General features: G+C 47.0%; 1 protein-coding gene across 1 annotated transcript in view; it reads left to right on the top strand.

Annotated features, from left to right (window-relative positions):
* Nucleotides 1–3266: 3266 nt before the first annotated feature.
* The window catches only part of LOC144146534 (uncharacterized), a 100068-nt gene continuing 90165 nt past the window's right edge, over nt 3267–13169 (top strand). The window contains exons 1-2 of the mRNA XM_077678477.1: nt 3267–3507; nt 8351–8427. Coding sequence (XP_077534603.1) covers nt 3267–3507; nt 8351–8427 — 318 coding nt within the window. The remainder of the gene's footprint in view (nt 3508–8350; nt 8428–13169) is intronic.

Genomic DNA, 13169 nt, shown 5'->3' with positions numbered 1-13169 from the left:
TGGAATTTTAATTGTCATTCACATGATTACGCATGCAAGGCAGTGAGGACAGGCTGAAAGCTCCTCCCCTTCGTGACGTACCCGCCGTGTATGGCGTTTAGTTTGACAACGACGTGGAAACATAGCAAAGGTGCTAACTGGCACCCTTTCACTGTTGGCTTGCGTTATCGCAATCGGCAGAAATCGGAACCGCTATCGAAACACAGAACAAAAGGGAGGAGCTTTGCGCCGGTCTTCGCTGTTCAGAATGCGTAATCATGCGAACGGCAAACTTCGCAGTTCGATATCTCCGAGTGCGGATGCGCTAGAACAATTCTGCCATTTGAAACTGCGTATAAACATGATCGTGACCAACTTTTCAATACAAACATACCCGCCTACTGCAGCCACAAAAAAGTTAATTATTCAATTTTAGTTAATTAAAGCCACCGACACCAATAATTGTCACATAATTTTGTGTCCCCCTGAGCGCATAACCTCACTGTACAGGCGGTCTTCACGTAGACCTAATACCCTAATTTTAAAAGAAACCTGTCGACTTTACTTTGATCACTCTGTCTAGAGCAACAAGGCGGCGTCCCTGGGTAACGCTGTTGTTCGCAGCGTACCCCAGAGGATTCAAAAGCCAAGCGGTTTATGTAGTCATAAGACTTCGAAACTCGTGAAACGCTGCCGTTTGTCATATATCTTCCCGTTGTTTAGCACAAAGAAAACTATAGGTACATTTGAGGAAAAACATACGTAATTAACCGGCAGCGCCCGCGTTCCTTTAGTTCAGGACGCCCGTTGGGTTGGTTTTTACGACAGTAAACGCAAAATCTGGCAGTGCAACGCCGGCACGTGCCGGGAGAAAAGCACAAAGAGAACAGAACCCCCACTGGTGCAGTTTCAGGCAGGGGGCGCGCGAGCACTGCGAAGGCGGGAAATTTGAATTGCATGGGGTGGTAGCAGTAAGCGGATAACGACGGTACAGCCCATTATGGCGGATCCCTGCTCTGTACTTCCGACAGCTTTCGCATTGAGTGGAACGGCTTTAATTTTTTTTTCGCTTAATGTCGTAAAAATCAACTCAACGAGCGTTCCTAAAATGGACGCGGGCGCTGCCGGTTAATTCGGTATATTTTGCCTGAAATGTACCTACAGTTTTCTTTGCGCTAAACGGGGATATGTATGACAAGCGCCAGTGGTTCACGAGTTTAGATCACTTGTGGATAAATAATCCGCCTGGCTTTAGAAGCCTCCATGGTTTACGCCGAGACGGCAGCCGCTACGACTGAACGACGCGTGGCTCTACTTGGGTCCAGCGAGCGAGCTACGACGACACGGTGCGGCCTTAAATTGATTTGCACCTACATGTACCGAGGCCTAAAGGAGTAACTTGAGCATGATAATTACACAAGTAACAATTACAAGAGCGGCCAAGTATTTTCCAGCCAGAATCTTTATCATCCCTTTATAAACAAAATCAAGAGAAGCGTAAAGCTTCCTGATATCAAAATTACGTCAAAAGTGCATCAAAACGTTTGGCTAAATTGCTTCCAACATTCGCTGAAAGTGCGTGTAATCTATCGGGAAACCTTTACAGGCTATGCACTCAGACGATTTTTACGCACTAAGTAAACGCATCTACCAACGATCTAAATGTGCGCCGGTACGGGGTTGATGAAATCGAGGTATACTATTGTACTCCTTATTCATGATCGGTGCGTGTATTGTCTTATCTATAAGCGTTCCCCGTTTCGCGATTTCCAAGTAACCGTTTTGTCAAAATGGAATCCCGGTTTCACGCTCGCGTTGCGTATACAGAGATCTTGTCAGAGCTCTTCGGTCGACCAACCTGTCTATAGGGAAGTGCATTAGTTTTCTGAAAGGACGTCATTGGTTCGACAAAGAAAGCTTTCGCTTCAAAATACTGCTTGCTTGGCGATGCAAATGCAGGTACGTGCTGAGTCATTGTAGCGGAGGAGAAAAGGGCGCAAAGAAAAAGGATGATAATGAGATGACCCGTTCGGCAAAGGACAACTAGTGCTTTCGGAATAATTACGTGATAAAGAATACTTTGGCGTTTTCATAATTTTTTTCATTATTTATTCCAATCGTCATTCGTTCAGATTTGTTCGTGCAGTGACGTCTACGACGGCCCCAAAGGGCCTGACAAGAGAGGGACGCCAACTGGACGGGAAGACCAGCGCAGACTGCCTGGTTTATTCCACCCGATGCGATGATGATGATGCTTAGCGGCTTCCCCTTTGTTACAAAGTGGCGTTGCACAGCGACCATAGTCGTAGCGCCACTGTACAATCACCTCGCCAAAAAAAAAAAAGGAAAAGAGAAATCCCTTTATGGAATTTTTGTGCTTGTCTGACTTCTTTGTTCGCATGTCTTCCCAGATTGTTCTCTGCTCTTTTCCCACCAACATTGTAACTTTCTTTTACTAACCTCTACTGCTATCCAAGTCCGTTTTCCGGTAGACTTAAAGCCAAGGGCTTCCGGAAGCTTGGTGTCTTCCTCACTGAAGACTGGACGGATACCTTTGCACTCCGTTCCAATATATCGCATGGTTTCTGGCTCACGGCCGCAACCTTCTCACATTTCTTCCTGTACCGGCTCGGGGATAAGAGTTTTTGCCCGCAAGCAACCCTCCAGGGCTTCAAAAAGCAGTGCACTCCCTTTGGTATTATCAAAGAACCTTTCCCTCGTGATCTCCCGCTTCCCGATGTCGTCCACGTAGCCGCCGCCCCCTGGTGGAACATAACTGACAACACCCGGATGGGAAAACACCGATATTAGAGTTCGCTAAATATTTATGCAATCTTTCCCACCCCCCACCCCTACTTTTCCTCCACGAAATGGCACCTAATAACCTTCTTTCTTGGGCTCCTGGGACTACTAAACTACCCTTTAAAGTACCCTTTAAAGTACCCTTTACTAAAGTACCCGTTAAATGCTTTTTGAAAGCGCCAAGAATATGCTCCAAGTTCACACTGAAAGCTTACGTCGATAGTGCTTTTTCTAGTGACAAAGCCAACCCGCTCATCAGTGGTTGTCGCTTCAGTGAACTCTGTGGATCTTGCTTGCACTGTGCCAGTGAAAGCTGGAGATGAAACAAGGTTTTGTTAATGTTTAACTCCACCTCCTTCCCCGTTGATAGTATTTTCATGGCAACCAAAAACGATGGTGGTCGGAACGCATGACAGGAACACAGTTTACCAATTCACCAGGCAGCGTCGTTCGGCGCGCGGAAGCAGAAGAAGAAGAAGAGAGATATGGTGGCCAGGGTAGAAGACGCCGAAGCCCAGCACGTCGCAGTCCAAGGCTTCCCCGTCGAGGCCATCCGGCAGCCCTCAGCGACGGAGGGGGTACTACGGTGCCTGAGCCTGCTCGTCGTGGTCGCCATGGTGTACGTCGTGCTTCTGTGCGCGGCTGCCCACGTCATCGAGCGCAGCCCCGCCGGCGGGTCACTCAACCGATCCGGGCCCGGAACTGCGCGGCCCATGCACCTTTACGGTGGGCGCCTTCCAAATGCATCGGCAATGGTCGTGTCACCCGGCGAGTGGTGGTGGTCGCGTGGTCACAACGTCTCCCAACAGCCTCCTCGGTTTTCTCTCCTGCGCGGCCTCTTTCCGGCCCAGCTGCGTTGGCAAGGACGAACAGGGTAGTGAGCGACGTCGCAGGCATTTACGTGGCCGGTGCCGGCCTATTGGAGAACCCATTGAAGCAGCACTGTTCGTCTCGGTCGTCGGAAGCTTACCTTCGAATAATAGTGAATGCCTGAAGTGGTATCTTAGCCCTTTGAATAAATCCACCAATAAAGATGTGGCAACCTTCCATCAGGCTTGTTTATTAGGGGCGAAGCACCTTAGGACCTCGCTTTGTGGCTTGTCCCTCCGTATGCACAGTGTTGCGCATGCGCGAGGAGCATTGGATTGGATTGGATTGTATTGTATTGGGTTGGGTTGGGTTGGATTGAATTGGATTAAATTGAATTGTATTGTATTGGATTGGATTGGATTGGAATTGCATATACTGTACACACCCGTTGTCACTCATTAACATGCGCGAGTGGGCAATGCCACGGGTGAATTACGGTAAGAAGGATCCCCAGTGCTTCGCCCACTCGTCATGATCCACTTCGTGGAGATGCAAGAATTTTTTCTTAATCCTCTCGCCTTTTCGACGATCCTTCGCCTCCAGCGAAAATTGAGCACTCCTTGGAATTTCTTTGCTAAACGCTACCCCTGTTTCAATATAATTCTTGTTCATACACCGGAAAAAAATTTCAATGTAGACGCAACGCGCAGACGAAGAGACGTCGACCACCGCCGCAGGGTAACTATTAGAGCTTCGCTGAAAAATTTCCCCATCATTTTCATAGTGTGAAGAGGGACTAGAAGAGAATCTGTGGCGTGCTTTTTCTCAATCGACGCGTATACGTAGATATACAAAACTTGGAAAGATTAGTTTTATTTCAAGAGGAAAACTTTGGGCTCTTTGTTTCCATCAAGAAGAAGCGTGTTTGTTGACAGCAGGCGGGAATAAGATTACATTGTACGACTTTTTGTCGACCAGGATTGTTGTCATTTAAAGATATTAGCAGTGACTACTCACTCAGAATATCCTGTGTCCCATACCACGTACTCTATCTTGTATCTAGTATCACGTACTGTCATATATGGTAGTACTTGGCACTAAAAACAGTCTTGTTAAACTATCACACAAGGTTGTATAATCCCACCGAGGCTGTAAGAAGGTTGCTGCGCAGGAATCTCGCAGACGAAATGGCGTGACATGAACTCTTGAACGTGTTCACGGTTTTATGTGAACTAGTGGTGGCGGACCAGAAATATGCGGTACTTGCGTAACCCACTTTCTGTTATAGTGAAGGGTCTTCAAAAAAAACTAAAAACTATACCGGATTTTAAAATACGATAGTCTCTCTTGGGATGCTTATAGGTACATACAAGTTCCGTTGTTTTAAGTGCGAATGCACTTCTTAAGCGAGCCTGAAGCGTCCGCCGCCGTAGTCCGCATAGCAACAGCTGCGGGTGCGCGCGCTCCTCGTCTTCCTTGGCAACGGGGGGAGATGGGCGCGCGCTGCCTGGCCGCTGACATGGCACATACCCACGTGGGCGATTGGCCAGGAATCTCCTCGTCTTCCTTGGCAACGGGGGGAGATGGGCGCGCGCTGCCTGGCCGCGGACATGGCACATACCCACGTGGGGGATCGGCCAGGAATCGGGCGTGAGAAGGGCTAATGCACCCGCTTAAAGGAGTACTGACACGAAATTTCAAAGCTGAGATCCGCTCTAGCAATCAAGTACAGCGACAACACAAATAGGTGTCTGTGAATAAATGCATCTTTCTTTCTTTGTAGTTGTGTGTGTGTGTGATCTCTCTTTCGCGAACATTACCGAACCGCGCAAATTCAACTCGTGCATTTGCACTTTCACATTCTTCCCCTCGGGGAAATGCGGGGAATTTTTTCTCTTTGCTTAGTCCTTATCAACTAACAAGAAAGGAGCGGTGTTAAATTCAGGAGATGTTCCTTGTATTTTGCATTGCAAGGTTCCCCGTGGTATCCGACGTAAAAGCAGTGGAGCACGCAATGTCCACAAAATCTCGCTCAGACCACAAATGCACGTATGTCCGGCATTGGCCATAATACCGTTTGCTGCGCAACGTGACCGAGGTTAATAAACAGGCTTTGACGTCTAAACAAAGAAAAAAATTGTAAGCTAGTAAAGCGCGGGTATGTTTGCCGGTACAACTTCAGGGTCTCCATTATCCTACAATAGCGCTTTGGCTTTTTCATAAAACATTTTTTGATGACCAACTTCTCCTATCGGTCGTTATCTCGCTGTTATGTTGGGCGATCGCCCCTAAAGTTGGACGTGCATCGTCATCATCATCATCGCCATTATCATCATCCGCACCCTCACGGCCTGGGAATTTCCTCATTTCCAGGTTCCAGGTGTCATACTTTAAGCCATTTCTTTTGTCCCGCTCCTGTTGACCAGGCTACAGCAGAGCATTTGGAGCTGCCCTGCCCTGCGAAGCCTGCGCCATGTGCACATGGCCACCTGCGCCCCGCGCCCCGGACGTCCGCCAGATTTCATGGCGTGGATACAAGGTCCACGTCATGGCCCCCTGCTCCGATTCCTTCTGGAATCTGAAGTGTATTTGTACATTTAATTTGTCCTTACGCTGAATAGCCTTCCGCAATCAAAACAAATTATTTTGTCTTCAAAGCATCGATGCATTCTATTTTTGTGAGCTATTAACTGACTAAAATCATCTGTCGGCTGTTCTATTTACCTTTTTCGGGCCAACAGTGAGTTATATTGTTGCACGTACATTTTTATTTTCTACCGACAACTGTTTTTGTTGAATTCGAAACATTACTTTATTGCTTGTCAATGAGTTACTATACGTTTAAAACATCTGCCGTATGCTCTATGTATTGGGCTATCAAGAAATTTGAATAGAAGTGTCACTAAAATGCTATCGCTGCCGTGTGTACACGATTACGCACGCTTACATGTGATGTTCACTTTTCTAACATAGCCGACCAGCTAGATGCGACCGCCGACAAGATTACTCAACTGTGTGAGAAGTTTGAGGTTTCGTCTCCGTTATGATTTTGTCATCGTGGTTCTCCTGCTTGTATTCGGGTGTTCGTCCGTTTCTCGCAACCGGTACAGCTTCAGGCTCTCCATAATCCTACAATGTGATTTTAAATGAACCTTGCAACACTTTTTGTCGTTTTTTTTTCGAAAATCTAAATGCTTTAAAAACGTAGTCAGTCAACACATCCAGTACTTAGATTACGGGTCGTAAAATATCTCAGCCAGAAATTTTAGAAACTTGACAAAAAAATTTCTTTCTTTCCCGGTGTTGGCGTTCTTCGACCGCTGACATTGCGTCATTACAGTAGTGTAGGAGCTATTGGCCGGCTTTTGTTCGGTTAGAGCAACGAACGCATTCGATAGTCACTTTAATAAGAAAGTCACAAAAGCAACGCAGAAACGGATGCGGTATCTGCTGCGACGAAAAAAGCATCTATTGCTGCTCCGTGCTGGCGGTAACTCTAGCTTTCGCAGTGCTTCCAGACGGGAAGGAACGAGTGAAAGCGTTTATCAGAACGGTTCAAGAGCGCGTCTAAAGCGAAGCTTTCAGCCTCTTACTGATATCATCTGTAGCCCCATTCAAAACGCAATGCAGAAAAGCCAACTTTTTCTGACGATTGTGATGATCGTGGGTGGAGTGAAGAAAAATGAAGACGCTCCCCGTGGTCGTAATCGAAGCTGGCTCCCTCGCATTATGAAGCCGGCTTCTACCCGATTGCGCCACTTCGGAACGGCGGATGCAGTTTGGATTTGCAGAGAGGTGCATGGACGTGCAAAATTAGACAACAAAATGCACCCCTCCATCTAGCAAGGACAATGGTTTAGCGCTAGTGAAATCTATTCAATGCCCATATTAGTAAATGACTAGATAGTACAATCTAGAGAGTTGGTCCAATCACAGCGCAGAAAAGCGTCCCGACAAGAAATACCTTATATGCATTGTAAGGTGATTGGTCCGGTCGCGTCTGGGTTGGTTCATTTGTTGTTGGACTTGATTTTGGAAAGCTTCGCGTTGCCCCATCGTTGATTCGACAGAGTGGTAGCTGATTTTTTTTTCTTTTTCTTAAAACCATTTTTCATTGCCACGTAGTGCTGAATGTCAGTAGCTCACTTTCACTTCCCTTTCACGTTGGCCAATCATCCCTAATGGGGTACTTACATCATCATCATTATCCCTAATACCGTCACTGCATGAAAACTTCACACTATACGGAATTTCCGCATCCTTCGGCAAAGACAGAACAACGCTCCTTCTTCTCAAGCAGCGTGGGAAGCAACGCTGGCCTGCGAGCACCCGAAGGAGCAGCGTCAGCTGATCGACAGAGCCTGGGCCGAGGAAAATGCCAAAAGGGTCCTTGAGAGAGGGTTCCTCCCTAGTTTCCCCCTCTAATTCTCCGTCTTCCTGAACAAAGCTTACGATGATGATGATCCATGACTGTTGTCCAGCTGCCGAACACCGGTGAGAATGCAGAAGCAAATGCGGTAGCATCTCTAGTAACTTACGGTACGACTGAGATTTGCAAAAGCAACTCCACGGCTGTACAGATGTGAATACACAAGCAGCGTTCCACATTATTCTTATTTTATTACTTCTCTTCTTTTTACCAGTGGCAGCACCGTGGGCGCGTGGCTCGCGCGAAGAAGCACCCGCATTCTCGAAGCTTCAGCGGACAGCTGAGTGATCGACGCTTTTCTCCTGATCAATCCCTGGATTTTCCTTGAAGACTCAACCGAAGAGAGCATGAAGGCCAACGTTGTGGTACCTGCCAGTTTTCTGCTGCTCTTGGCCATCGTCGCGGCTGTAAGTTGAGCGCATGTCGCTTAGTGGTCTTTCGAAAGAAGCTACGTGTGCGACGGATCTCTTTTACGGGGAGATGTCTCACCGGGTCGCATTTCACATTTCCTACTCTGTCGACCAGACCACGCGATAATTTTTCGCTTCATTCTGTGAACCAGACTGCAGGGTGGTGTCCTGCTTTGAGCTACTGGTCCAAGGGCTACGCTTATCGGCTTTCGTGTCGCAGGGGTGAAGTTTCGGATTTTGACGCTGACGCCCTGGGTGCGGACCCCAGCAGTTCTGCAGTTGAATAAAAGTGTCACTAAAATGCTACCGCTGCTAAGTGTACACGATTACGCAAGCTTACATGTAATTTTCACTTTTCATCCTCGTGAGTACATTGTACGCATTATTGTTTGCGATATTGGGTCCTTTGTTATCTTTTAAGTTGATGTAGATGAATAAGGTTCAATTATACCCTGGTACGGTATCCAAAATAATGCTGTGGTCTGGTCTTCAGATTATGCAATGCATTGGTAGTAAGTAAAGCTTCCTGCCGTGCGCTTATTACAGGTAGCAAACAGCTCGTCGATGCCTAAAATTGCCGACGAGCAGAATACTACAGCTCATTCCTTATGGCGCAGTTATTCCGCAGTGCTTGCTGTTTATTTCTTGTACCTGCATTGTGAAAGTCATAAACCCAGTGCGAGAGTTAAGGCACTTTCACTTGTAAGCGCGACAACCAGGGTTTCAGTTCACGCTGACGTTTTATTTAATTAATACATGCATTGCTAATTGGAAATTGTACTAATTGCATGTCCTGTTACGTCCAGAGGAGAAAAGCGCCAGGGTTCGGGGTCATGACTCCCCGTTCCAGGGATGACATCTTTAACTGCATGGTTATTTCCACGATGATGATTGTGATTGTGCATGCCCCGAATGGGGGGTACAATATGTGCAATTACGTTGCTGATAATGTTTGGCGAAGCATTGATAAGCTCACGATAGTGTGCAAGGTGTAAGTGGGACAAAAACCGAATGCGGGATTCTTTACATGAAGCTGTGATGTGGCTGCAGGCTGTTTCATCTGGAAACGAATGTTTCAGAGTTCTCTGCGCCTGTCTGCCAATCAGGAAAATTGATTACTGAGTGCGTTCGAACCCCATTCATTGTACAAAAAAGACAGACTGTGGGTATAAGTTTTTCAGAACTGAAGTACAGGGCGCTACGACAATAATTGCAGCACATTAAAAAAAATGTCCCGAGGGAACCGCTGCTCACTTCGCGTTATAACTTCACACGGCCGCATTTTGGTGTCCATTTTGTTTGACACCGGTAACAACGACGATACATACCACTTTATTCTGCAAATAAATAAAAACGATTTTCGTTTACGGGATAACGGCGGCTGGTTTGGAAGTGCGAGCCAGTGCAAGCTGATCTGGGAACGACGGCGCCACCTGGGGTATGCAGAGCGAAACGGACGATGGGGATTTACGGCAGGAAGGAGCCAAATGAGGTAGCAGACAATCAGAAAATCTGTTTAGACTCTACTTTACGATGATCCCAAATAGTTGCAGAACACCTGATACCAATCATCATAAAATACCCCACGGTTCATTGCTGCCAATAAAGGTTGGATTGGTTTACTCAACTGCTTTCACATTTTCTGGTCGTCTGTTACCTCATTTGGCTCCTTCAGACCGTGAATCCCCGTCGTCCGTTTCGCCCTGCATACCCTAGGTGGCGCCGCCATCGCAAGATCAGCTTGCACTGGCTCGCACGTTCAAATCGGCCGCCATTTATCCACAGGCGAAAATCGTTTTTATTTAAGAACAAACAGGTAAGTATCTTCGTTGTTCCCGGTGTCAAACAAAATAGACCCGAAAATGCGACCATCGAGTGACGGTTGAGCGCAAACTGAGCAGCGGTTCCTCAGAAAAAAAAATTGTGTCCAATTATTGTCGTAATGCCCTATATTCCTATTTTTTCGGCGTCTAATTAGCAAAGCTGGTGTTGCCAATCGCCTGCCTTGAGAATTCATGACTTGCCTTAGAACCAAACGTCACGTCAGACTTTTTGTCCTCTGCGGCCTCCTGTCTTTCCTGCTTGAAACTCGTCATAGTATACACTCGACCATCCTCAGGCTACGTTGAATCCCGCACGGAATTTGTTTTGCAAATAAAGTTGGTTGATTCAATGGGGAGTCAATACTGTGTGCCGGAAATAAAGCTAATGATACATAGCCGGACGTCAGGATCGCTTGGTAGAAGGGTCTCTGACACCCATGCGTATGTCATTATCCCAGTTGATGTTAACAATCTCCCCTCAATTTGACAACAATTTACAGAACCCGCTAAAATTACCAGACCCATACGAATAAAACATTTCCTTCTGTGCACGCATAGCTCGATTTCATTAATTTATCCATCTATCATCCGATCCATCCGTCTATCCACCGTCCATCCATCCATGTCTCTGTCCATCCATTCATCTGTCTGCCTGCCTGCCTGCCTGCCTGCCTGCCTGCCTGCCTGCCTGCCTGCCTGCCTGTCTGTCTGTCTGTCTGTCTGTCTGTCTGTCTGTCTGTCTGTCTGTCTGTCTGTCTGTCTGTCTGTCTGTCTGTCTACAAAAACAAAAAATGAAGATATTGTAGAAACGTTGACTGTAGCACAAGAAAATATGAAAGTGCATTTCTGTTCATGCGTCAGTTTGTAACTTGCTTAGTTTGAAGAATGATTTATTTCTATTTGCATGCCTCATGAAAAGATACGACGGCCGGGAAAAGCCGTATGATTTTCGTCCTTCCATTTTATGCCTCAATTATGGCGACCAACCCATCACCAAAACGAACTGTGTGAAGATCAACTTTACCTGTGGGAAGGTCAAAGAAAAGAATACGCTTCCCATCGTCGTGATGGAACCTGGGTCCCCGGCGTTATGAAGCCGACGTCTATCTGACTGCGCTACTCCGACACGGTCGACGCAGTTCAGGTCTTTAAAGGGGCCATGCAGACAAAATACAAGTTTGTTTTGTTCTAAAGATTTCGTGTTCCTTAGTGTCCCATGTGCTTATCCGGAAGCACACGATACTTTAGTCACTGAGAAATTAATTCATTTAAGCTAAATATTTTTATTCTCGTTAGCAACACAGAGCGAAAAAAGACCAAGGACGAGACGAGGACGACAAACGTGTGTTTTACCGAGCTTTGCAATGACATCACAAGCACAGGTCTTTCGGCTAAACTAGGCGCGGAGCGGAGACTTGCTTACTGTTAGTCAACCTAGATGGGGCCACCACACCACGGCAAGCTGTTTTCTGCCTTTTGTTTGTGACCGTATTTAAACCTGGCTTCTTTTGTTCATGGAAGAAATAATTCTTTCGTGAAACATGGTGCTCGCTCGACAAATATGGTCACGTAAGACACCGTCGCTTGCGTGAATCGGCCAGTGTCGTTTTAGGTAGCCTAAAGCCCCGCAGTACTGTGCATCTAAACCAAGCTAAAAAGCGCGCAGTACCAACAGCAATGCGCATTGGTACTTCTATTTTTATGTGTGCTTTCATAAGTTCCAGTGTTTTTGCCTCCATTCTTACTGATATAAAAAGAATGTGCCCTAAATTTAGGCGCAAATAGCTCGTTCGGCAATGTTATCAGCTCTGCCTAATAATAGGTTCTGTTGAGCGAAATAAGCTGTTGGGTCGCATGGCCATTCCCCTTTTTCCTAATTATACAGCTTATTTGAGCGAAGTTTACGTTAAACGTGGTGCCAGCATGATTCTAACGAGGCAATCTTTTGAATTAATCAAACTCGCATTTGTCTTCATGGCCCCTTTAAAGCGACGCTTTTTAGGTTCCACTGAGGGCGACCACCCCGTTAACAAAACTCTGGGAACCCCTCCAGCCCAAACAACAGCGAACGAATCCCTCCAGAGAAAGCTGGACGTTTCAACCATCGCTGTCGTGCAAGAAGGGGCATTTAATTTTTCTTCCAGCGAAACGAGTAGCTTCCCAATGAAGCTAAATGACAAACGCAAGCGCAGCTTGTTGGATGGAAAGATCGCATTAACAGAGAAGCTGCTTAGCAATTCGTTGATTCCGGCGTTTCACAAACTCCGTATAACAGCATAAAGATGAGAAATCACCGGCAACGGGAGGATTCGAGCCTGTGTCTCGTAGGCTAACGCAACTACTCAGTCGTCTTACCCACTCGGGTGCGACCAATTTTTTTTTTCGTTATTTTACTCGGCTACGACCATGAGTTAGTACCCGAGAGCCAAATGGCTCACTCACTTGGCTGTGACAGTGGGGAGAGGATTCACCCCACCTGCTCGACAGAGAACACGTGATAGGAAGAACGGGATCTCTCGTTCCGCTTCTTCTTCGCCGGTATAGCAACGAAGGTGGAGTAAAGATCGTTGCGGCAGCGAAGAAGCAAATGCGCTGCAATCGTGAACTTAAACCGTCGTGATGGACATGAAGGTTGCGTACAGATTCACTACCTTCAAGTCTTCTGATTATGCGGTTAGACGCGCCGACGCTACACAGGCGACGAAGCGCGCCTCCGGAGCCGCGACGAAGCGCGGCTCCGGATTCTAACGCGAAAGTGTTTTATGCCGGGGTACAGCAAGCCCTCACCGACGTCATATGCGTCACGAAAGTGACCTCGTCACGAGTAAAAGTTCCACTGACCCGGCGGCCCTAGGTTTCGAGCCTGCGATCACTCTGTGCGGAAAGGAAAATGTGAGACGCTCTGCCAACTGGGCT

This window comes from Haemaphysalis longicornis, unplaced genomic scaffold (assembly GCF_048455015.1).
Source record: "Haemaphysalis longicornis isolate Haplotype H1 unplaced genomic scaffold, Haemaphysalis longicornis Haplotype H1 scaffold_7, whole genome shotgun sequence".
Lineage (NCBI taxonomy): Eukaryota > Metazoa > Arthropoda > Arachnida > Ixodida > Ixodidae > Haemaphysalis > Haemaphysalis longicornis.
The sequence above is the reverse complement of the archived record's forward strand: the minus strand, read 5'-3'. Positions and strand labels throughout refer to the sequence as shown.